General features: G+C 38.8%; 3 protein-coding genes and 1 long non-coding RNA gene across 4 annotated transcripts; 3 read left to right on the forward strand and 1 right to left on the reverse strand.

Moving 5' to 3' along the window:
• The first annotated feature begins 2,845 nt into the window (after window positions 1-2,845).
• LOC125216904 (uncharacterized) lies at window positions 2,846-7,474 on the forward strand. The gene is made up of 8 exons (XM_048118690.2): window positions 2,846-3,173; window positions 3,382-3,441; window positions 5,967-6,050; window positions 6,128-6,232; window positions 6,309-6,410; window positions 6,890-7,005; window positions 7,083-7,191; window positions 7,272-7,474. The coding sequence occupies exons 1-8, from the start codon at window positions 2,913-2,915 to the stop codon at window positions 7,389-7,391; spliced, it is 957 nt and encodes a 318-aa protein (XP_047974647.1). The 5' UTR covers window positions 2,846-2,912; the 3' UTR covers window positions 7,392-7,474.
• Window positions 7,475-9,070: 1,596 nt separating this feature from the next.
• On the reverse strand, window positions 9,071-9,556 carry LOC125216707 (uncharacterized). Its single transcript, XR_007175445.2, has 2 exons — window positions 9,418-9,556; window positions 9,071-9,314 (listed from the first exon to the last, which is right to left on the reverse strand). It is a non-coding gene; the product is annotated as an uncharacterized LOC125216707 (long non-coding RNA).
• Window positions 9,496-10,735, forward strand: LOC125216706 (uncharacterized). The gene is made up of 2 exons (XM_048118471.2): window positions 9,496-9,862; window positions 10,389-10,735. Exons 1-2 carry the CDS (start codon window positions 9,496-9,498, stop codon window positions 10,424-10,426), a joined length of 405 nt encoding a protein of 134 aa, XP_047974428.2. The 3' UTR covers window positions 10,427-10,735.
• A 14,525-nt stretch (window positions 10,736-25,260) lies between these two features.
• LOC125214530 (putative pyridoxal 5'-phosphate synthase subunit PDX1) lies at window positions 25,261-26,512 on the forward strand. Its single transcript, XM_048115594.2, has one exon. The coding sequence runs from the start codon at window positions 25,463-25,465 to the stop codon at window positions 26,393-26,395; it is 933 nt and encodes a 310-aa protein (XP_047971551.1). The 5' UTR covers window positions 25,261-25,462; the 3' UTR covers window positions 26,396-26,512.
• The last annotated feature ends 479 nt before the right edge of the window (window positions 26,513-26,991 follow it).

The following is a 26,991-nucleotide window of genomic DNA, read 5'->3' on the forward strand; positions in this document are numbered from 1 at the left end:
CACCGTCGTCGGTGAGCGGCAGCGCACGGTGTTGGTCTCCTGCCTCATTGCGAATCAGAGACGAAGCTTGGCTGTGGCATTTGAGCCAGCCGCCGGTACGCCATCCTGTCCTTCTTGCTTCGGCCATTGGATGATGCCCGCCGTCAGTCCCGACTCCAGACGATTCGACCGGAAAGCGACGTCGCGATCAAACGTGAATGAATTTGGACAGGAAGCTGAATTTGGTTTAGAAATCACGCAACACAATTCACGTTAATTTTGCGAACAAATTTGGTTAAGATTGGAAGAAATCGGCGCTTGAATTCTGGAGGAATCTACGCATTAATTTTGGAAGAAATTGCACTTTGAATTTGAGAGAAATCGGTGCTTGAGTTTGAGATGTTGATATACCATTTCCAAAAATGCCCTTGGGCTATTATTTTTAACAAAAATCTGAAAATTTGTTTAACCTTTAAGATTAAATTGGAGTAAGAAGATGTGTGGCTGAGATTTATTTTCTAGTTATACACTTAAAATTAGTTAGACCTTGATCACTCCTCTATATATATATATATATATATATATATTCTCACCCAGTAGACCTATTCATCTCCCTTCCCCATTCCCAGGTAAATAAATACTTTTATTCTCTATTTATCACTTTGATTGATGTTAATTTGTAGTTACTATAGCTTTCACTTCTTGATTTGGATGGCTAGGGAAGCCTCCACAAAATTATGTGGTGTGAATTGTTCGATTGTGTACTTTCATGGGTCTCATACATCTTATGCTTTGCTCTACGGATGATCGTTTCAATACATATTGAGTATTGATTTTGTGCATTGCAAATTGATTTTGTTCTTTATTTTATTATAATTTTAGGCGAGGCAGACGGCTTTACCTACGAGTTCTGTTGAAGAGTGACGAAGTGTGAAGAAGTGAAGTTTTATTTAATTTATAATGATGAGATTGATTTTAATTTTAAAGTTAATGTAGTGTATAAAGAAGTTTTAAAAATTATGAGTAATTATCCATTGTATTTTATCTTCCTACTCCATGATGTATAAACATTATATTATGTGATTTGTTTCAAATTTATTATGCTCCAGTGTTGATTTGTATAGAGTTTTTATTCTCATATAACTAAAATTGTTACTCATATTGTTCATTGTTAATATTGATTCTAATTTGTTTAATTAATTTAAAATTAAAAATTAATATTTTTAAAATATATTAATCTGTGCATAGCACATGCGTGATACTAGTTAATAATAAAAACAGACTATTTGGACAAATTAGGATAGTAAGAGGATAAAGTTGTTTGCATATAATGCCATTATTATTTCAAATAGTGAGAGAATTAAGTAGATAAGTGAAAAGAGAGAAAATAATAAAATAAAAAGAATTGCTTATAGTGGGAGAGGAGGTAGTACTATGTTATTGTTATCAAATTTATAATTTTTGTATTTTTTTTTTAAATGTTTAAATGAGTAAATGAGTAGTACTTTATTCTTTATCCATTCAAATCACAAAATAAAAATATAGTATAAAATCTTGAATCGAATAGGAAATATTTCACTTAAAGTAAAAAAAAAAAAGGTATATTGTTTTAATAGTGAACTACATAAATGGTACATGATCTTTCACTTTCGCACGTAAATGGTACCTAATCTTTATTTTATATCGTTTTTGGTACATATAAATCACATTTTTGGTACCTGATGCAATTTTCACCCCAAAATGGTCTCTAAACAAATACATATTTCCATTAGTGTCATTGAAGTTATTTTGGGCATAAACAAAACTAACTACCAAAAATAATATTATAATATCTTCTCTCATTCTTCTCACTATTTATACTATTATTATTAATCAATATTAATATTATTATTTTGATGTTATAAATTAATAATTAATTTATTTTTAATATCATTCATATATACTTAATTATAGTTATAGTTATAATTATTGTAATAATACTATTGTTATAATATTTAAAAACTAGTTGTAGTTAATATATAATTACGGTATAATTATTTGAATTATGAATCACACAATAATATTATATTATTATTATTTATAGTTTTAATAAGAATTTAAAATTGTGAATTGCATTCATAATGATACTAAGAGTTGAATATTTTTAGTTAGGTGTTTAATGAGTATAAAATAATTCAAGAAAATGAATATTTTTAGCCTAAAATGAGTATAAAATAATTCAACAAAAAATATTTAATTGATTTAATTATTTTAAATAATTAATTTAATTAGGTGTTTTGTTCTTGATGTATATTATGAATGCACTTAGATGTATGTATAAAAAACTAAAAAGAAAGAAGAAAAAGAAGAGAAAAGAAAAAAGAGGAAACATAAAAGGAAGACAAAATACTAAAAAGAAAGAAGAAAATGAAGAAAAAAAAGAAAAAAGAGAAGAAAAAAATAATCACATGTTTGGTGGAGTACTATTTAATGGAAATTTTCAAAAATATCCTCCATAACATAAAAATCACTTATTTGGTACCTAGGGTTATTTTTGTCACTAAGTACCAAAAATGATATAAAATAAAGATCAGGTACTATTTACGTGCGCAAGTGAAATATCAGGTACCATTTATGTAGTTCACTCTTTTTTAAATTGTATATAATGATATTATATTTTGTTTCTATTAAATTATTTAAGATTTATATTTATTAAGTAAAATTCCTATGTCTATGCATATGGGTGTTAATAGTAGTTTTATTAATAACTTGATAGATAGGAAAATATCCGAAATGTTGAGATACTAGATTTATAAGCGAATAAATAGTGGTAAGTAGTAACCTTTTTATAGTACTCCTAATCTCCTAGTAGAATGAACTACTTGTATCACCAATAATATATGGTCATTGGTCACCTCATTTAACCCACTATTGTAGAGAGCTCAAAGCTAAAGATGTACGGATTGAATCGTCTCAAATCGGCCAATCGGCTCAGAAATCTGTACTTCTCTGCCTCCAATTCGAGGCGGTTGCTTTCCTCTCCGGCAGCGGCAGCGGAAATCGATCGGATTAGTGACGATCACAACAATTATGAGCGGAAACGGCGGAAGAAGGTGCCGCAGCCGCTGGAGAATGTAGTGACGCTCACGTGCGAGTCAGCCGCGGAAGGAGGCGTCTGCGATGTATATGTGGTCGGATCCGATCACAAATCTCCGGTCAGTAATGTTGCGTATTTTTCTTTTATATTTCTCTAAATTTGTTGAGATATGAACTTTTTAGTCACTCGTTCTTCTTTTTTTTCAGAAATCATGGGCGGAAATTAAGTCCGTGATCCGATTCGTGAAACCAGAGTTGCTTTATTTATATATTTATTTATTTTGTTGATATTATTATAGCAATGATCTGTTTATATATCTACTGCAGGCTCTTTTTGTGGAGCTGTGCCCTAGTCGCCGTCATATTCTTACGCATGATGAAGTTGAGGTTAGTTGCTCATTTTTTTTTTTTTTGGTTTATGTAGAATCAATTGAATTTGGTGCTTGAAATTAGTTAGAGCATCCACAATGGGACGCCCTAAGCAACGCCCTATGCACCGCCATGTCAGCATTTTATCCTCCTCCTATTTCACCTGCAGTGGGGCGGGCTAAGCGACGCCCTAAGCATTTGGGGCGGGCTAAGCGACGCCCTAAGCATTTTTCTATTATTTGAATATTTAAATACTTCAAAATTTGGAAAACTAAAACTTCATTTCATTAAAATTCAAACATTACAATACGAAAAAAAAAACTACAATTTCTCAACGGCGTCGGTTGCGGGTCCAAACTTCTTCAATCATGAGCTGAGTATGGTCTTGTTGGTTGCGCATTGAGGCCTGTCGCTCTAGAACCGCACCGCAGCCAGTCGGTAATCCTCGAGTGACCGGCGAGGTCGCCGTGCTGGAGCTAGATCCGCCTTCATCATCCACCCAATTGGTGACATGGCCACGTTCTAGTTCGACTATCATGTTATGCATGATGATGCACGCATACATGACGTCGGCGATGACTTCCTTGTACCAGAAACGCGCCGGATCTTTCACGATTGCCCACCGCGATTGGAGCACCCAAAAGCCCGCTCCACATCCTTCCGCGCGGACTCCTGCTTTGCCGCAAACAAGACTCTCCTCTCACCAATTGGGCAGCTGATCGTCTTCAAAAAAACAGACTACCTAGGGTATATGTCATCGGCCAAGTAGTACCCCATATGATATGTGCGGCCGTTGGCAGTGAACTGAATGGCCGGACCGCGACCCCTGCACTGATCGGCGAATAGAGTGGACGAGTTGAGGACGTTGATGTCGTTGTTCGATCCGGCTACACCAAAGTAGGCATGCAAGATCCAGAGGCGGTGGTCAGCAACGGCTTCTAGCATCATCGTCGGGTGGCTGCCCTTGTAGCCGCTAGTAAATTGGCCTCTCCAGGCCGTCGAGCAGTTCTTCCACTGCCAGTGCATACAGTCGATGCTCCCTACCATCCCAGGGAAGCCGTGCACCGTCTCGTTCATCCGCATCAGGCTCTGGCAATCGTCAGCAGTCGGGCGTCGCAAATATGTGTCGCCAAAAGTCTCCACAACTAACTTACAAAAATTCTTCAGACATTCGCGGCCAGTTGTATCCCCGACGTGAAGGTACTCGTCGAACATATCCGCTGTTGTGCTGTAGGCCAACTGGCGGATCGCAACCGTGCACTTCTGCAACGGCGTAAGTCCGGGTCTGCCGATCCCGTCTTCCCGATACTGGAAGTACTCATCACGGGCCTCCAACGTGTGCACAATGCGGAGAAAAAGATCTCGGCTCATTCTAAAACGGCGGTGAAAAACATTCGGGGCCCACCTTGTATTCTCGGCAAAATAATCTGCGAACAGACGTTCGTGCGCTACATCGTGCTCGCGGGGGACAAACGTCCGCCGTCGTATCGGGCGAGGGACTCGCGCCTCCGCCTCCGCCTGCTCCCGCTGCATTTGTGCCAAGCATTCCGCCTTGGCTTCATTAACGGCATCGAACAAGGCTCGAGTCAAGGCCCGTCTGCTGCCATCCGATGTACTCAAATCGTAGTCGTCGGGATTCATTTTTGAGTCGGTGAGAGAGAATAATTGAAGAGAAATTGAAGAGATGTGAAATTGGAGTGTGTGAAATGATAGTGAATAATAGAGTTTAAATAAGAAAAAAATTTTGAAAAAAATCAAAAAAAAAAATTGAAACGTGTGCCCACCGTCCGCGACCCATCGTCCGCGTCGTCCACAGTGGCGGATGATGCGACGGACGATGGGTATCCTCCACGCATCGTCCGCGGATGATTTATAGGGTGCGGACGATGGGTAACCCATCGTCCGCACCATTGCGGAGGCCCTTACAAGTGGTTTCTGCTGGTTTGATCTATCATTATTACCAATTTAAAAGGTGTTAGGACTTGGGAGTAAAGGGCTGGAAGGCAGTAGAGCATAGCACAAGAGGTGCTCTATGAAATAACTCACATCTAACAATTCACGCCACATACATTCGAAGAAAGGATCAAGAGAATACTGAAATTGAAGAAAAATGAACGCAACGTATTTGATAAAAAAACTGAGAAAAAAAAAAAAAGCAATATACAAATTATTGTTTTCTCAAAAGATGATACCTACTACAGCATTCATCATCTATCGCAACTCTAAAACAAATCTGATAAACAAATAGTACACTAGTGTAGAAATGATCAATTCCTACTTATGAACTAAAGATTAGGATAACAGATATTCTTTAGCAAATCTCCCACAAACCGATCTTCGCACGACTGTGCTCGACTGCCCATCATGATGACTATATCCTATATTATCTTGTAGGCCACATTGTATACTTTCCACAAACAACCTGTCTCAACTAATTATCTTAAGTTCCCTTGTCTATCTTTCTAATACCTTGATTTATTACTCCTTTTTTATGCTTTTAGTAGAACCTGTCAACTTATTTCACTAATAAACATTGTTTACAGATGCCGACTTTGCAAGATATGGTGCATATGTGGAAGAAAAATGAAAGTCTTTATTCAATTCTATTCAAGCGATATGTTGCTAAGGTATGATTCAATTTTTCATTTATGCTTGATAAAGAAACATCATTTATGATACATATCCATAATCTTTCTTTTTCTAGCTCTTTATTGAATATGAGCATGTGCCCGGTGGAGATTTTCGTACGGCATATATCGAAGCAACAAAATATGGTGCCAATGTCATACTTGGTGATAGACCTGTAGAGGTGAGCCATTTCTCTTCTTTTTTTTTGTTTATCCCTTTCCAATGCTTAGTTTCTAGTTTTTTTCTTTTGGTGATAGATTACAACTTTGAGACATTGGGCCAATACGTCTCTCTGGCAAATCTACCTGCAACATACAAGACCAGACTACGTTATGTTGCCAGAAGACCTTGCTGAGAAGGTAAACTTATTTACCTTATGCTCCCTCCGTCGCCTAAAAGTAGGGACCAACCTTATTAGTTGTGTAATGTGTGGTGAAAATGTTTCCAAAAATTGAAAGAGGACTAATTTGGTGGGACGAACTAAAATGGTAAAAGGAAACTATTTTTTCGGGTTGGAATGAGTAAAATATGGAAAGATACTTTATCCGTCGCCTAAAATTAGACTAAGGGGACGACACGAGTTGAAATGCCAAATAGGTGAAGTATGAGAGAAAAGTAGTTGATGTAGTGTTAGTGAACAATGAGACCCACTTCATTAGTAGTGTAGTGTGATGAATTTTTTTCCAAATCAGAAACTGAACTAATTTTTAGGGATGGACCAAATGGCAAAAATAGGTAAAATAAAGTATTTTTTGGGGTTGGAGGGAGTCATAGACTATAATCTTGTAGAGGTGATGTTACTTTCTAATGTTAAAAGGCTCACTTTTGATTTATGTAGGTGGAGGAGGCACAAAAGACTGGGAAGGTTGATGCTGACTTGGTGAAACAAGTGATTTGTGTGATGACCAAGCTAGATCCTATCGGTTCAAAAATCGATATCCATGAGCGGGACCAGTTTGTTCTTTAAATTCTTGATCTCATTGTAATATTGCATATTTGTTCATTCTCAATATATGGTGTGCACTATACAGGTATATGTCCTTCAAATTACTAGAAGCCGCACGCCAGCATAAGTCAGTCGTTGCTGTTGTGGGGAGGCTTCACGTGCCAGGAATCAAAAACAACTGGAAACATGTTGAGGTTAAGATTCTCAGGCCTTTTGTATGTTGCAATTTCGAATGTCTTGTGTTGACATAACTTCATGTTTTGGAATGTCGCAGGTGGAACAGCTTCTGAAAGTCCCACTTCGAAAGAAAATGTTTAGAATTGTAATAAGAGTTGCACAGGTTGCCTGTCTCTATGGCTCTTATCTTTGCTTCGATGAGTTGATAAATTGTTGAGGCTGGCACAAAAAATCGAGTGGATTGATTCGATAAAATGTTTATTTTTTCATTATTGTCACAAAATTTAAGAATTTTCTATACATTATTGCTTAAAATGATTCCAATGACATTACAAATCAAAACACAAATTATGATGTAATTTAAAAATAGTTATAATGTCACCAAATTATTACTCACAGACTTTAAGCTTTAAAATGGTCTTAGATATACAACTTTTTTGAATTAATAATTTCGTTTTCATATACATTTGATTTTTTAAATAAATAACGAGTATACCTCAAACCCGCTAAGCATCGATAAAGTTGATGGAGCTCCGAGAATCGAGTAATACAGTGTTCCTAAAATATATGATAAAATGTAAAATGCTGAGCTCGGGAGATGAGTAAGAATGTTTTTGTTGGTGTGTAATCCATATACAATTTCAAGCTTTTTATACGCACAAATTAAGAATATTAGAAAGGCACGAAATTGAAACACCATAAACAATAAAATTAAGATAATGAAGGTTATACGAAGCGATAAAAAAAAAAGCCAAAGGGCCCATGATCACATTCCATTACTCACGCCATTTATGCATATGAGTTGAATATTAGTACTCCGTATGAATTAAATTTAAAAAGGGCGTGAGACATTGAAAAACATCATTTTATGTATTAAATATGGAGAGAATAGTTAATCAATTTTTGGCTCTGTTGGTGTTGGATGACAAAATGATGGCAGCATGCATGATGAATTGTAATTAATTAATTAATAAAGTAAGTGGATGACTTTTAAATTCATAATCCTAGATTCCTAGCATTCCCACCCAATTTTTTCTAATTGATAGTGAGATCGAAAAATTGGATTTAATCTGTTTTATAGTAAGACACTATAAGTAGCCATTCGGGCTCTATACACACAGTCTGATGAAATGACATATCCTCCTATTTTTTGTACTTATTATTCAGCAACTATAAAGAAGACATCAAATTCGAAAAGTTTGTTTGTAGTTTGTAATTTGTAACTTGGAACAACAACAAAAATTATTAAAATTAAATAATTTAATACTAGGAGTAGTATTTAAATATAATTAAAATTATAAGTCACGTGTGAAACCTCCATTATAAGTTAACCCACTACTCTTGTGGAGAGAGCACAGTGCAGCTAAAGATGTACGGATTGAATCGTCTCAAATCGGCCAATCGCCTCATCAATCTGTACTCCTCCGCCGCCAATTCGAGGCGATTGCTTTCCTCTCCGGCAGCGGCAGCGGCAGCGGAAATCGGTCCGATTAGTGACGATCACAACAATTATGAGCTGAAACAGCCGCTGGAGAATGTGGTGACGCTCACGTGCGAGTCAGCCGCGGAAGGAGGCGTATGCGATGTATATGTAATCGGATCCAATCACTTTTGTCCGGTGAGTAATGTTGCGTATTTTGAATTATATTTCTCTAAATTCGAGGCATCTCATTTTTTCCAAATTGTATTGAAATTGTTGGAAATAAATCAAGAAGATACGCAAGATTAGAGAATTGATTCATAATTAATTGTAATTATTCATTTCCTGATTTGCAGCTAGAGTAATCTTACCGTATATAATTAACCCTAAGGCTATTTAGGCGTGTAGTCCCCTTCACAATTAAACAAGTTGAATGAATATATGATCCCAAAATTCAACATGGCTCCAGAGCAGGATAATCAGAGACTCGGAAAATAATTCATCACAACCCAGACCTGCAAAATGTCAGGAGAGGAAAAAGACGTTAAACCCAGCTTGGCCGAGATGTACCAGAGTACGTCGGACCCGTATCTGATCTATAACTTAGAGGACAGAGTCAGCCGGATTGTCCAAGGGGACACGGATCTGGGAACCTACTGGAGGACCTTGCACGGTGTGTGGGGTCGAGATCGACCGCTGCCAAGGCAGACCCATTACCCACTGCGACAAAGGAATATGTCAGTATTGAGACATCACCAATCAACAGAGATTATACAAGTTCTTGGCTAGATTAAACTCTCAATATGAGGGAATCAGAAGAGACATTCTCAAAAAAAGCCCAACGCCTCCGGTCGACGTCGCGTACGGCTGGGTGAAACGGGAGGCCACACGGGTGGAAATTATGCCGCCGGCGAACCCCGACCAAACCGGCGCAACAAATGGAGATTCATCATCATCGGGCGGAGTGGGCTTTGGACTTGGAGACCGGAACAAACGCCTCTCCCCTCAGTCAGCGCCGCTGCGCACCGGAGAGCAAACACCACACTCCACCGCCGAGAATGCTGCTGTAAGCGGCGGAATCTCAATTGAGAGGAGCCGATCCAGCGGCGGTGACAGACGGATTGAGGAGGTGGGGAAGGCTGCATTCGCCGGCAGAATCGGAGGAGGAAGCGTCAACGCTTTCGCCGGCAGAATCGGAGGAAGAAGCGTCGGCGCACTCGCCGGCAGAATCGGAGGAGGGCGCGGCGGCGCCGTGTCTGGTGAAGGAGGTAATGGGATAGGGTTTACACATCCTAGCCCAATTTATACTTTAGTGCCTAGTCCCTCTAAATTTCAAAAATTGCAGCAGATACGCCATGCCTTACAATCTGGACCTTATACTCTGCTTAATTCAAAAAATGACCCCATATCATGTGATAATATGTTTTTTAGTCCCAATAGTTTTGAAATTCTGCAAAAATTACCTATTGCTTGTACTGTACAACATAGACCTAGTGATAAGGAGGTGATAAGGAGAAAGGGTGGATTTTGTATTGTGGGGCAACAGATACGATGACACATGATAAGAGTGATTTTGTAAATTTCAGTGATTCCATGAAAAGTCATATACAGACTGCAGATTGGGAATTAACATCAGTAGTAGAGGGTAGTGGGACAATTGAGATCTCACCTACATTAAAATTGTCGAATTGCCTCTATGCTCCCAAATTGTCATATAAGTTGATGTCAATTAGCCACGTAACGAAGGAATTAAATTGTACACTATTAATGCATCCTAATTTCTGTGTATTACAGGATATCAGGACGAGGGGGATAATTGGGCGTGGCACTGAGCGTCAAGGTCTCTACTATGTTGATGAGATGGCTCACCAAGGTAGTGCTGCAATGCTAGCTCACGGATCTGCGACTCGAGAAGCTTGGTTGTGGCATAGACGTTATGGTCACCCATCTCATGGTTATTTTAAGTTACTCTTTCCTCATTTTTCTCATCTTAAGGATATTTCTTGCGAATCTTGTGTTTTGGCGAAGAGCCACAGACAATCTTTTAAGTCTACGGAAACTCGTGTTAAGAGTCTTTTTTCTTTGGTGCATGCTGATGTTTGGGGCCCTGCACCCGTTATTGGTGATCATGGTTTTAAATATTTCTTACTTTTTGTGGATGATTGTTCAAGGATGACATGGGTATATTTTTTGAAAAATAAATCCGAAGTTTATGAAAAATTTGTCTTGTTTTACAAATTAAGCCAAACTCAGTTTCAGACGCAAATCAAGGTGCTTAGGTCTGACAATGGGAGGGAGTTTGTCAATCGATAAATGTCAAATTTTTTCAAAGATAAAGGGTTAGTTCATCAAACTTCTTGTCCGTATACCCCTGAACAAAATGGAGTTGCTGAGAGAAAAAATAGGATCATTATAGAAATCACTCGTGCCTTATTTTTTGACTCGAAAGTCCCAAAATTTTTATGGCCCGAGGCAGTTGCTACATCGGTTTATTTGGCAAATCGGCTCCCTACAAAAATATTGAATATGAAAACTCCGCTCCAACTTTTATCTTCTCTAGCCAAAGTACCCGAACCTCTTACACTACCACTTAAAGTCTTTGGGTGTTCTGTGTATGTTCATGTTCCTAAACACGAAAGAACAAAATTTTCCGCTTGCGCTATAAAATGTGTTTTTTTGGATATGGAATCAATCAAAAGGGTTATCGATGCTTTGATCCCTCATCTAGGAAGATAATGACTACTATGAATTGTAATTTTTTGGAGTGCGAATATTATTACACCAACCTTAGTGGCCAGGGGGAGAGTAGAACTGTCGATAGGTCGAGTGGACCCCTAAGCTGGTTTGTGCCACTACCAAGCAACTCTGCTGTGGAACCAACAGAGACAGTTAGCACTCCCGCCGAGCCTGTCTTGTCGGCAGCAGAGCCTCCTCAATCGTCTTCGCCTGATAGTCCTCTTCCAGTGATATCTGAGGTAATTCCTGAAACCAGCATCAATAGTACAGTTGTTCCTAATGACTCTGCCACAGGATCGGAGGAGAGTGCTGCGATTGACCGGGATACTGGGCAATATATACTCCCAAATCGGATCACGAGGGGTATTCCACCAAAGAGATACAGTCCAGAGCGTGTCACGAAGAGGAGTAGATATTCAGTGGCAAATCTGGCTAAAACTAATTTGACAGAGATGGCGAGGGCATTCTCTGCTGCCCTATATGATGAAGAAGAGCTTCCCAGAACTGCCGAGGAAGCAATGGGAATTCCACATTGGAGGGAGGCGATGATTTTAGAGATGAAGGCACTAATGAAAAACAAGACATGGGAAGTATGTATGAAACCCGAGGGATCGAGATTAGTGGGATGTCGTTGGGTGTTCACAATCAAGAGAAGACCAGATGGATCGATTGAACGCTATAAAGCAAGATTGGTAGCAAAAGGTTACACGCAAACATATGGAGTTGATTATGCGGAGACCTTCTCACCAGTAGCGAAGATGAGCACTATCCGCGTGCTATTCTCTATTGCTGCAACAAAGAATTGGTCACTACATCAGTTTGATGTAACTAACGCCTTCCTACATGGCGAGCTTACCAAACCAATCTATATGGAGGCCCCACCCGGGTTTGATGGAGAGTTAGGGAGGGTAGGTTTGTAAACTCAAAAAGACGCTCTATGGTTTGAAGCAGTCACCAAGGATATGGTTTGGACGATTTACTGAGGTAATGAAGAAATACGGATACAAGCAGAGTAATTCAGATCACACCCTATTCTCAAGTAGAGAGGAGGAAAGATCACATGTCTGATCATTTATGTCGATGATATGATTTTCACAGGGGATGATGATGAGGAAATAAGTCAGTTGAGGAAGAACCTTTTTACCGAGTTTGAAATGAAAGACTTGGGTCTCCTAAAATATTTTCTGGGAATTGAAGTAATGCGGTCCAAGAAGGGGATATTTATAAGTCAGAGGAAGTATGTTTTGGATCTCTTGGCGAAAACTGGAATGCTTGACTGTAAGCCTGCAGAGACCCCAATGGTGCAGAATCACGGCCTTCGACTGACAGAAGGAGCTGAACTGACACACCAGACTAGATACCAACGGCTTGTGGGTAAGCTTATTTACCTTTCTCATACTAGGCCAGACATTGCCTATGCCGTGGGGGTAGTTAGTCAATTCATGCATAAGCCTCAAGTCGATCATTGGGAAGCGGCCTTGAGAATTGTGCGGTATCTAAAGGGGACTCTTGGGCATGGAGTTTTGTTCAAGAATCATGGGAACTTGGAAGTGCATGGGTTCACTGATGCAGATTGGGCTGGAAACGATCGGAAGTCGACTGCAGGATATTTCACCTTTGTGTGGGGAAATCTTGTAACTTGGCGGAGTAAGAAACAAAAGGTGGTAGCTCTATCAAGTGCCGAAGCGGAGTTTCGTGGAATTAAGAGTGGGTTGACTGAAATCCTCTGGCTGAAGAGGTTGATGACAGAACTTGGATTGATGTCTAAGGAACCGTGCAAACTCTTTTTTGACAACAAGGCAGCGATCAGTATATCTGAAAATCCAGTGCAACACGATCGAACAAAGCATGTTGAAGTAGACCGCCACTTCATCAAGGAAAACATAGGAGCAAAAGTGATAGATCTTCCCTTTGTTCGGTCAGAAGATCAGTTAACAGATATCCTCACTAAAGCAGTGGATTCAAGAAGTTTTCATGGAGTATTGAGCAAGTTGAAAATGGGTGATCCCATTGTTTAACTTGAGAGGGAGTGTTGGAAATAAATCAAGAAGATACGCAAGATTAGAGAATTGATTCATAATTGTAATTATTCTTTTCCTGATTTGCAATTAGGGTAAATCTTACCAATAATTAACCCTAAGGCTATTTAGGCGTGTAGTCCCCTTCACAATTAAACAAGTTGAATGAATATATGATCCCAAAATTCAAAGAAATTTTGTTGAGATATGAACTTTTTAGTCACTCGTTCTTCTTTTTTTTCAGAAATCATGGGCAGAAATTAAGGCTGTGATCCAATTCGTGAAACCAGAGGTGCTTTACTTTGTTTTTATTTGGTGGAGTATAATTTTATGATATTATTATAGCATTGATCTGTCTGTCAGGCTGTTTTTTTGGAGCTGTGCGCTAGTCGCCGTCATATTCTTACGCCTGATAAAAAGGTCGGTTGTTTTTGTGTTTCTGTAGAATCAATTGAATTTGGTGCTAGAAATTAATTAGAATTGGTTTCGAATTTTATTTAGTTTCTGTGGGTTTGAAACTTCAAAGTGACGAGAATTACCTTAGCCGATGAAGAGAATTAATTAGGAGTAAAGGGCTGGAATTCCAACTCAATTAGGCAGTAGAGTGGAGCACAAGAGGTGTTTGATGAAATAACTCAATCTGACAATTCACACCTCAGATATTCGATGAAAGGATCAGAGATACTTAACTGAAGAAAGATAAACTCAATGTATTTGATAAAAAGACTGAAAGAGAGAATAGCAAACAGAAATAAGTGTCCAAATTGTTGATTTCTTAAAAGATGATAGTACCTACTTGAGCACTCCTAATCTGTCACAGCACTAAAATAAATCTGATAAACAAATAGAGTAATACTATGAACTAAAGATAAGGTAGCAGATATTCCCAACTTTAGCAAATCTTCCACAAACCGATCTTCGCACAATGCTGACTGATTGTGCTCGACCGTCCTCATCATCACGCGGACTATATCCCGCATTATCTTGTTGGCCACTTTTGTAAACTTTGCACAAACAACCTATCCAACTAATGATCTTAACTTCCCTCGTCTATCTTTCTAATAAGCATTGTTTACAGATGCCAACCTTGCAAGATATGGTGCATATGTGGAAGAAAAATGAAAGTATTTATTCAATTCTAAACAAGCTGACTGCTGCTGAGGTATGATTCAGTTTTTCATCTACGCACTTAACAGAGAAACATCTTTTATGATACATATCCATAATCTGTCCTTTTTCTAGATTTTTCGTGAATATAATCATGCTGCGGTCGGTGGAGATGTTCGTGCTGCATATATCGAAGCAACAAAATATGGTGCCAAGGTTATACTTGGTGATAGACCTGAAGAGGTGAGCTATTCTTCTTCTTTTGTTTACTATATAAAGTAACCTGCTGGCCAATTTAGACAACTTACATCTTCATCCCTTTCCACTGCCTATAGCTAGAAAATAATCCGCACATCGCTTCTCAGTTTCTAGTTTTTGTCTTTTGGTGATAGATTACAGATTTGAGATATTGGGCCAACACGTCTCTTTTGCATCTCTACCTGAAATCCAAAAGAGGATCACGCTTTAGGTTGCCAAAAGACCTCGCCGAGAAGGTAAACTTATTTACCTTATGCTCCCTCCACCCCTAAAAAGGACACGCCTTATTTATTTTTTTTTTTATGGCTAAACGAAAATAAAATTAAAGGCCATGCCACGGAGGACTCAAATCCGAGACCTAAGGACACACCTTATTAGTTGTGTAATATTTGGTGACAATGTTTCCAAAAATAAAAATATGAATAATTTATGGGACAAACTAAAATGGTAAAAGGAAACTATTTTTTTCAGGATGGAGGGAGTAAAATATTGAAAGATACTTCACCATCTACTAAAAATCGACTTTGGGGACAGCATGAGTTGAAATGCGAAACTGGTAAAGTATGAGAGAAAAGGAGGAAAGTAGTAGTGTTAATGATAGTGAGACCTACTTAATTGGTATTGTATTGTGATGAAAAAGTTTTCAAAATTATAAAGTTGACTAATTTTAAGGAACAAACCAAAATGACAAAAATGGACTATTTTTTGGGATCGGGAGAGTATTATTATTTTGTAGAGGTTATGCTACTTTCGAATGTTAAAAGGCTCACTTTTGCTTTATGTAGGTAATGGAGGCACGAAAGACTGGGAAGGTTGATGCTGACACGATGAAACAAGTGATTTGTGAGCTGACCGAGCAAGATCCTATCGGTTCAAAAATTGTTATCCATGAGCGCGACCAGTTTGGTTTTTTTTTTTTTTAATTCTTCATCTCATTGTAATATTGCATGTTTGATTGTTTGATTGTTTGCTTGTTCATTCTCAAATCTCAATCTATGGTGTACAGGTATATGTCCTTCAAATTATTAGAAGTCGCATGCCAACATAAGTCCGTCGTTGCTGTTGTGGGGGAGGCTCACGTACCCGGAATCCAAAACAACTGGAAACAACATGTTGAGGTATAGATTATGCGCCATCTCCAAAATCCTGTAATTTCAGATTCTCTGGCCTTTTGTACGTTGTAATTTCGAATATCTCGCCTTGACATAACTTCATGTATTGGAATGTCACAGGTGGAGCAGCTTCTCAACGTCCCACTTCGAACGAAAATGCTTAGAATTGCAATAAGAGTTGCACAGGTTGCATGTCTCTATGGCACTTATCTTTACTTCGATGAGTTGAAACAAGGATGGATACAATTTGTTGAGGCTCTTCCAAAAGTTCCAAAAGATCGAGTGGATTGATTCGATTTCGATTCTCCCGTATGAGTGTCTCAATTTTGCCATTGAAGCTAAGCCATATACATCATTTGGGCCCGAATTCTGCAGCCCATAACATTTATTGGGTCAGGCCATGGCTGAATACAGTTTTCTCAAATAAAAAACTTACCTTGGGCTCTATAATTAGCCACTCGCGCTCTATACACACAACGATAAAAGAGGCCTAACAATTACCAATACTCCTATTTTTTTGTACTACTTTAAATTATTCAGCAATTATAAATAGGAGAAGGCATCAAATTCGAAAAGTTTGTTTGTATAGTATTTCATTAGCTTGGAACAACAACAAAAATTATTAAAATTAAATAATATAATATTCACTTTATTCTACGGTAATAAACTCATTTCATTTTATGCATTCATTTTTAAATAATAATAGATTATTAAAATAAGAAAACAATAAAATAGAAAAGAAAATAATATAAATACGATATTCTATCATTTTGTGGACAATCACAATATAGATGCATATTTTTATAATTACACTGTAATTCATTATTTGTCTCAGTTTGGAAAATCATACATGATACATCCCATTTTTACCATACTTATTAGATGGTTCCCCTTTACATCATTCCTTCGTTGTGATAGATTATAAAAATGAACTATTATTTCTTTATATTGTACTCTCTCCATCCTATTAAAAATAAAATATTTATTTTTTTATAAATTAATAAGAAAGAATAAAGTAAGAGAAATAAAAAATTTGTGATAATATTATTTTCATTTTAAAAAATGTTTCATTTTTAATATTAGTGATACAACCCAAAAAACATTTATTTTTAATGGAAGAAAGAAAGTATCTTTCAATCCTCATTCCTTCTCTAAATTGAACCCAAAATAAATTTGATAAAATTTGAAAGATTAAATTTAAATTAATTATTTAATAAATATTGTGTTAGGCATCCACAATGGAGCGGAGGACGCAACGGACGATGCATCCTCCGCCCCTTCGTCCGCCACTGTGGGCTCGCGGGCGATGGCTTCTCCATCGTCCGCGGACGAAGCGCCTCCTCCATCACATCGTCCGCCACTGTGAGCAACGCGGACGATCCGACGGACGATAGAACGCATTTTTTTTTTTTTGTTTTTTGATTTTTTTCATTTTTCAAACACTATATATACATCTCATTTTTTCAATCTCACTCCATTTTCACTCCTTCCACCACGCTCTCTAAATATTTCAAACAAAATGAATTCCGGAGATTACCCTAGTCCGATGTTCGGTGGTGGTGGCCGGTGGCCGGGTACAGAACCAAATGAATACCGGCCCTTCGACTCCAACACCCAGTACGATCCCGATTTCATCACGGAGTCGTACGAGCTGTGAGACATGGAGCCTTCTCCCACCCGCGCACCCGCCCTACCCCGCGGCCGCTCTGCCGCCGCCGCCCCCACCACCACCCCACTCCGCCTCCGCCGCTGCCGCGAGCTCCGCCACCAAGAAGAAGCGGACCAAGGTAAGAGCCCAGAAGTTGCCGCTTCCAGAGAAGAATGAAGAGTTCGCCCCGGGGAGGACGAACTACCAGCCGGAAGAATCCATTGTCATGACGAGGTGTTGGATTGATATTTCAGAGGATTCGGTGTTCGCCAACAACTAGAATATTACTGCGTATTGGGAGCGTATCGCTGAAAAATACAACGAGGCCAAGCCGCCGACCGCCTACAAGCGCCAAAGGGAGCCGCTCCGCAAGCACTGAGAACAAATAAAGAAGCAGGTCAATTTGTTCTCGGTGGAGTACGAGAAGTGCACGAGAGAGCAGGGCAGCGGTGAGACTCTCGCGGATGTGCGCGACAAAGCGGTGCAGTCGTACATGTCATTGTAAAGCGATTTCAAGCACTACCAGTCCTGGGCGCTCTTGAAGGAGAAGCTGAAGTTCGTTGGAGGTGTGCTGCCCCAATCGCCGGCGGCGAAGAAGAGGGCGAAGCGCAACTTCGCCGGTGATTATACAAGCTGCGACAGTGGCGCAGCTCCAATGGACCTCAACCATCCGGTGTACGAGGATGAGAGTTTCGACACACCGATATCCTCCCGGCATCCCGCTGGCATCAAGGCTGCCAAGGACAAGGGCAAGGTGACATCCTCACAGGCCGCGCCGCCTGACCCGGCCCCGAGCCCAATCCCGAGCGTGACTACAGCCCCGACTTTGGCTGCGGGACATGCCTACACGGAGTTGGTGGCCTCCTCCGACTATAGGACGTTGTTGGACACGCACAATGTCCTCAGGCAGACGGATGACCCGGCTCAAATCGCATACCTCCAGGATATGATCGATGGCCTCCGCCGCAAGTTAGGAATGCTTTAGACTAGCCTATTTTTATCTGTAGTGCACTTTTTTTTATTTCTAATTTTGTAACTTTTTTTTTTATTAAGTAAATGTAGGATTTGACTTAAATGTGTTGTTTTTATTTATTTATTTTGCTTGATACATTTGCAAACATAAATTAAATATACAAAATAGAAGTAAAAACTATAGGGCGAAAGGAGGGAGTATTCTCTCGCGCTTTGCTCTACTGCCTTCCAGCCCTTTACTCCTGACACCTTTTAAATTGATAATAATGATAGATCAAGCCATTGTAATATTGCATATTTGGAAAAGGAGAAAAGTACCTTAAGTAGGGTTAGTGAATATTGAGACTCACTTCATTAATAGTAGTGTAGTGTGATGAAAAAGTTTTAAAAATAAAAAAAAGTGGACTAACTGTGGGGCGGACCAAAATGGAATAATTTTGGGGACGGAGGGAGTATTATCTTGTAGAGGTGAGTGATGTTACTTTTGAATGTTAAGAGGCTCACTTTTGCTTTATGTAGCTGGACTAGGCTAAAAAGATTGGAAAGGTTGATGCTGACACGATGGAGCGATATATTTTTGAGCTGACCAAGCAAGATCCCGTCGGTTCAAAAATCAATATCCATGAGCGCGACCAGTTTGTTTTTTTTTGTTTTTTTCTTCTTAAATTCTTCGTCTCATTGTAATATTGCATGTTTGATCATTCTCAATATATTGTGTACACTATACAATATATGTCCTTCAAATTACTAGAAGCCGCACGCCAGCATAAGTCAGTCGTTGCTGTTGTGGGGAGGGCTCATGTACCAGGAATCCAAAACAACTGGAAACAACATGTTGAGGTATAGATTCTGCGCCATCTCCAAAATACTTTGTCATTTCAAATTCATTGGCCTTTTGTACGTTGCAATTTCGAATGTGTCGTCTTGGCATAACTTCATGGTTTGAATGTCACATGTGGAGCAGCTTCTGAACATCCCACTTCAAACGAAAATGCTTAGAATTGCAGCAAGAGTTGCACAGGTTGCTGGTATCTATGGGGCTTATCTCTGCTTTGAGAAGATTATATAAGTTGGCAATTCTGGAATTGGAATTTAAACTCTACATCATTTGGGCCCGAATTCTGCAGCCCATAATATTTATCGGGTCGGGCCTGTTTGGTGCTATATTTTTCTCCTAAATTTTAATTGGGCTTTCGGTAGCAAATATATGTAATAGCTCGGACCATTTGTTAGAAGTGGCCATAAAATAATCAATTAGAGTTGAGGGATTTATTATATTTTTAGCTCATCGTTTTTATTACTATTGAGGTAAAGTCATTCTATTCAATTAAATATGTGAGACCATCATTAGACGACAATTTTTATAATTAAAAGATGAAAAAATTATTATAAACAAGCAAATATTAAAAGGGTTCTATTTTTACTGCTTCATCATCCATTTTCTAGAAATAGGAACTCTTTCTATTTTGATTTTTTCATTTGAGTGTTTTGATTTTATTACTTAAGCTAAGCCCAGGTAAGTCATTTGGGCCCGAAGTCTGCAGCCCACAACATTTATTGAGTCGAGCCTATTTCATACTCTATTTTTCTCCTTAATTGGGCCATTTGCTAAAACTATTGATTAGAGTGGATGGTTTTATTATATTCGTAGCTCATTTATTTTATTATCGTAGACTTATTGAGTTATAGTCATTTTATTTAATTAAATTGCCCTGTTATCTGAGACCATTGACGATCATTTTTATAATTAAAAAGGAGAAAATATTAGTATAAAACAAGCAAACCATAAATGATTTTATTTTTACTAATTTTTTTATGTATTCATAAAATTTGGTAGTTATTTTGTTGAACTATTCAATGAAGTTGCGCTATTACTACGTATTAGACTAAAATGTAATGCTTTTTTTTTTACTACTGCATTGTTTTGTTACTTTTTCGTAAGTTTCTATGATAGTAATATGGTAGTATATTTTTTACACGTCTCCTTTTTGGCACAAATTTTCATGAGGTTTTAATTGCAACTCACAATTATTTATCTTCTTTTTTAAAATATATTAATTTTGTTTGAAACAAACTTTGCCCAATCGAACTTATTAAGAGCATCCGCAACGTTTTGCAATGCGGTCTCGGTCTCGTCTCGACGAGACGAGACGGCATCGAGACAGCGTTGCGGGCTCCGTCTCGTCTCGACGAGACGAGATGTCTCGACGCCCGACCCGCGAGTGGGTGTCGGATTTATGACGTCATAATTCAATTTTTTTTTAAATCAGATTTTTCGAAAAAAAAATTAAAAAAAAAACGGTAATATGACCGTTCAACGGTCATATTTTTAATTTAAATTTTTTTTTATATTCTATATGTACTCTTCTCCATTCTCCATTTTACACACAAATACACATCTATTCTCTCATCTCTCTTTCTTTCTTCTCCAATCACTTCTCTGAAATCATTCCTTTATTTTTTTCTTCTCCCAAATTTAATCAATTATGGATCCATTTGAGCAAATGAGTCGAATAATGGAAGAATCGCTAGAAGAAGATCGACGTAGGGAGGAGGAAGCCGCCGCGCCTCCTAGGCGACGCCGGACATACATCCATCGTAACCGGGAGGAAGCCGCTGCAAGGTTGGAACGTGATTACTTCAGTCCGAACCCGGTGTGGGGAGATAACTACTTCCGTTGCCGTTTTCGTATGTCACGCGCGCTATTTTTGCATATCGCGAGTACATTGGCGACACGGGAAGAGTTCTTCAGAGAAGGGTTCGACGTTGTTGGCCGTCCTAGCCACACGACGCTCCAGAAATGTATTGCGGCGATCCGTCAGCTTGCTACTGGACAAACGGCGGATGCGTTCGACGAATACCTGCATGTCGGAGAATCCACTGGGAGACTTTGTTTGTTGAACTTCTGCAAAGGCGTCCGGACAGCCTTCACCGCCAAATTTCTGAAAAAGCCAACCACCGCAGATTGTTAGTTTCTGCTCCGTCTTCACGAACAAGTGCACGGATTCCCTGGGATGCTCGGGAGTGTCAATTGCATGCATTGACAATGGAAGAATTGCCTTGTGGCGTGGAGGGGGTCATACACGAGCGGCCACAAAGGCACCCACCCCACCGTTATACTCGAGGCCGTCGCCGACTACCGGCTATGGATTTGGCATGCGTATTTCGGGGTCCCCGGCTCGAACAACGACGTCAACGTGCTCAACAACTCCGACCTCTTCGCTGAAGTTCTAAAATGGTAAAGCGTCGGCCATCAACTTCATCGCTAACAATCGTCAGTATAAAATGGGGTACTATCTTGCCGACGGCATCTATCCGAAGTGGCCAACCTTCGTGAAGACGTTCAACAGGCCTGCGGACGAAAAGCAGTCTCTTTTTGCGCAGAAGCAAGAGTCTGCTCGCAAGGATGTGGAGAGAGCGTTCAGGGTTCTCCAAGCTCGATTCAACATTATCAAAGCCCCGACTCGACAGTGGTTTATGGAGAATATGGTCGACATCATGTATACGTGCATAATCTTGCACAACATGATTGTCGCCGACGAAGGACCTGAGGGAGGAAATTGGTTCGACCCTGAAACCCCGGAAAGCTCAACCGCAAGTAGTCCGCCTCGAACGGGAGTGCATCCGTCTTTGCAAGAGCGGTTGTCTATTCGGGCAAGGACACGTGATTCTACCGCCCACGCCCAACTCCAGGAGGATCTAATGGAGCACATTTGGGCAAAATTTGGCAACCGTTAGATGATCGTCACTAGAGAACTCCTTCTTCTGCTTCTTTGCCTCCATTTTTTTTATTTGAGTTTAAGTGTGCAATTTGTAATTTTTAGTTTTTTAATTATGTCTTTTTTATTTTTTTTAGGTATTTAAATTGTAATTTTATTTTATTTAATGAAGCGTGTTTTTTATTAATTGAATTTTGTTGGACTTAAAAATAAAAAATGAAATTGAATGAATAGTTAAGAGATGGTTAAGAGATGGAGGGATGCATGTGCTGTCTCTTAGTTAAGAGATGAGCTGAAATGTACAATAGGGCCCATGAATAGTGAAGAGATGAGACGGTTAAGAGACGGATAAGAGACAGCGTTGCGGATGACCTAACAATTTTGGTGGCACTTTAGCTATTACATATAATTACTAAATTTCATGGGCTCAATTTTTTTGGAATTCTTAACAAAAATGAATACTAAATAAAATCAATTTTTTTTTTCTAACTTGTACGTATTGATATTATATGTTCATGGAGGTCTATATTAATAGCTCCTTTCACGTGAAATACTTTCAAACACACGATTAATTGAACAAATTTTGATTTTGAAATTTCGAATACCAGTCAAAATTGAATACTTCAAGAATATTTGCTATGCTGCAGCCTGCAGTCCCATCATTGAATTAGAAAAGGGTGTGTCACATTGAAAAGCATGAATTATGTAGTACTCCTAGAGATTAGTTAATCATTTTGGATTTTGTTGGATGACAAAATGATGGCAACATGCATTATGAATTTAATTAATTAATTAATTAAGTAAGTAAATGGAGGATTTTAAAATCATAATCCTAGACTCCTAGCACCCCATACCAATTTTTTTTAACTGAAAAAAGTGTAATTCAGTCTATCATACAATAACATTAGCTATTCAACAATTATCATTATTTTTTTGTACAATTTTGAATTACTCAGCATCTATAAAGATGGCATCAAGTTCAAAAAATTTGTTTGTATTTCAGTATCTTAAAACTCAGCAACAAAAATAGATCTTAGAAATCAATAAATAATTAAATACTACTCCCTCTGTCCCAAGATAAGTGACCTACTTCTTTTGAGCACGTGATTTAAGGAATGATATTTAAATAAGTTAAAGTGGAGAGAGTAAAGTATGAGAGAGGGAAAAGTAGAGGAGAGAAGAGAGAATAAAATAGGTAGAGAATAAAGTAAGAGAGATGACTTTTTGCTGAAAATGGAAATAAGTGACTTATAGTGGTACATCCCAAAAAGGAATACAAGTCGCTTATCTTGGGACGGAGGGAGTATCGTATATCTAAAAAAGTGATTCCCTAATATTTTTTTCATTAAAATCACATGGCCGGATACGTTAAGTCTATTATTTGGGGACGAATTTAGAATTTTTCTTATCCGACTATTATTGGAAAAGTACCAAGTTGCCTATCTAATACTCCCTCCGTCCCACTTAAAATGCATCATTTGAGAATCGGTACGGGATTTTATGTAGTGTTGTTTTATGAGTTAATGAAGAGAGAGTAAAGTAATAGAGATGAAAAAATAGAGATAAAGTTGTTTCCATTTAAGGAAACGTTTTATTTTTAATGGGACAACCAAAAAAGGAAAACGTTGCATTTTTAATAGGACAGAGGGAGTATATTATAAATCAATAATTAGACATAGATTTTGTGACGTAACACTGATAAGCCGCCATCATGCAGTTGCAGTTGCAGCCGCACCTAATCTCATTAATATATTGGGTAGAAGTAGAATGATTTATTTTGCCATCCTAATTTATTAAACGATTTGGTATTATTTTTTTGGGTGTATAGAAATTAACCTTATCAGTAGAAATTAAAAAAAAAATTATTTTAGAAGGACTCCACAGTCCACTAATATAATTTCTACTTATTTTTTGCTTACGTCTCTCTCTCTCTCTTTAATTATGTTTCTTTTTTCCATTTTTACTTTATCAATTCTTCTTTTTTATTTTATTTTAAAAATTATGCATTAAAATTGATACTATTTTAAATATTTTTATTTTTCAAGAATGGAAATAGTAATAACTTTAAAAAGTGGCATAAAAAATCGTCCGTAGTTGTTTAGAGACCTCAATGGCTAGACGACATATATAAACCCATCATTATTTGGGGAAGAAGACATTGGTAGTCTCTATTAGTACGTTTTTCTTATTTATTCCATTAATCATAGTATTAACAACTTTTTGTGTTATATAAATCAAAATTTTCACCCAAAGCAAATTTGACTTATTTAAATCACAAATTAACAAGTGCAAGCCATTTTATTCGATATACTAAATTAAAGTTGGTTTTAACTTTAAACAATATTGAGGAGACTTTTTGTCAAATAAATGCAGTACTAATTTGGAGTTAAATGTACAAAATTATTATAAATAAAAAATTCCACTTAGAATGATAAGCATTAAATTCGTAAAAATACACCTCAGATTATTAGTAACAAATATGTTATGTACATCAATGCAATTTAAAACTTGGCAAAAATGAATTATTTACTCTCTCTCACACTCTCTACACCACCTATTATTTTTGTTTGTCATCTATAGATGTCCATGCCTAGTATCCAATTTTATTATAAACACATATTTATATACAATTGAATTATTATAAGCTTCAATATTAAAGTCAGGCGGGCGACAACAAGTAAGCCTTTTTACTCGAGCTATGATTCCAATCACAATATATCTACTCAATTAAATTAAAAATTTTATATAAGTAAGTCTATTGTTATATTTTCTCTTTATATAAATATTATATTTTCTTTTTCCACCTAACACATAAAACAAAACTTTCTAAAATCTCATGACATCCCACAAGTGTAACATCTTTTGTGGACAAACGGACTAATCTCGACTACTTTTATTTCTATTTCTTTTCTATTTTATTTAAAATAGTACTCCATGTCACTATTATTAAAACTATCGATAATGGATGAAGATAATACTAGCAGTATATCATTTACTAAAACTAAGAACAAATTCAAAGAATTTATTTAAATAACAAAAAGAAGGTATTTTGGTGCGCCTCCAATTGTGCCAATGAAGAAGAAATATCCCAAACCCAAACCCTAGCCTCCTTGGAAAAACAAACTGTTGATTTGGCCTCTTCTTCACCATTAAAATACCCCAATTTATCAGAATCCCTAATTTTCCACCCAAAATCCCCAATTCCACACATATATATACACCACTCCACTCCACTCCACCCATTTCACAACCCTATCCCTCTCCTCTCTTTCTCTAGGAAGCTTTATCCTCCTCAGAAATGGCCGGAACCGGAGTTGTAACCGTCTACGGCAACGGCGCCATCGCCGAGACCACCAAGCAATCCCCCTTCTCCGTCAAGGTCGGCCTCGCTCAGATGCTCCGCGGCGGCGTCATCATGGACGTCGTCAACGCCGAGCAAGCTCGCATCGCGGAGGAGGCCGGCGCCTGCGCCGTCATGGCGCTCGAGCGCGTCCCCGCCGACATCCGCGCCCAGGGCGGCGTCGCTCGGATGTCAGATCCGCAGCTGATTAAGGAGATCAAGCAGGCCGTCACGATTCCGGTGATGGCCAAGGCTCGGATCGGGCACTTCGTGGAGGCGCAGATCCTGGAATCGATCGGGATCGATTACGTGGACGAATCGGAGGTCCTGACCGTCGCCGACGAGGACAACCACATCAACAAGCACAACTTCCGCATCCCGTTCGTGTGCGGGTGCCGCAACCTCGGCGAGGCGCTGCGGCGGATCCGCGAGGGCGCGGCGATGATCCGCACCAAGGGCGAGGCCGGGACGGGGAACGTGGTGGAGGCGGTGCGCCACGTGCGGTCGGTGATGGGGGAGATCCGCGTGCTGAGGAACATGGACGACGACGAGGTGTTCTCGTTCGCGAAGAAGATCGGCGCGCCGTACGACCTGGTGATGCAGACGAAGCAGCTCGGGCGGCTGCCGGTGGTGCAGTTCGCCGCCGGAGGGGTGGCGACGCCGGCCGACGCGGCGCTGATGATGCAGCTCGGCTGCGACGGGGTGTTCGTCGGGTCCGGGGTGTTCAAGAGCGGGGACCCGGCGCGGAGGGCGAGGGCGATCGTGCAGGCGGTGACGCACTACAACGACGCGGCGGTGGTGGCGGAGGTGAGCTGCGGGCTCGGGGAGGCGATGGTGGGGATTAACCTCAATGATGCCAAGGTCGAGAGGTATGCCAACCGCTCCGAGTGAGTCGGCTCGGATATTCGCTTCTGCTTTCTTGTTGCTTTTTGGGGCTCCTGGAATATTACTTATGTTGTGATTGGGAATTTACATTATATAAGTCAATCTTTTGATTTGCGTTTTTAATTATTCACCTACCCAAAGATATTTAAATGTTTTTTTACTTACTTTGGTGATGAATGATCATCTTGCTACCTCACATGGAGTATTATTAATCGAAACTATCCAAATTTTGGTTTGATATCGGGTCGGGCCATAAACAGTCGCATTGTCTACACAAAAGGATTAATAATGATTTTTTATTTATCCACCCCTTTACTAAAAAGGATTAATAATGATATTTTTTTTTATCGGAGTAGCCTTGGTGACTGAAATTTATGACTTAATTATTGCATATAAAAAAATTGTATCTTAGTACTCTATTAATTAAGTTGTGATAGATTTGACTAAGACATATAAAAGTATTGGATAATTTTTTAAAGAGAATAATCTACGATGATTTCATTCATACGTAGAAGTGATGATTTGAACTACTTATTGGTAAGAGAATGACGATGTATTGTAGGTAGTTGAGTTGATAATATTTCTTCTCTGTTCAATAAGTC

The sequence above is a fragment of the Salvia hispanica genome, chromosome 3 (genome assembly GCF_029641045.1).
Source record: "Salvia hispanica isolate PSC_SH4W2 chromosome 3, Shi_PSC_v1, whole genome shotgun sequence".
Lineage (NCBI taxonomy): Eukaryota > Viridiplantae > Streptophyta > Magnoliopsida > Lamiales > Lamiaceae > Salvia > Salvia hispanica.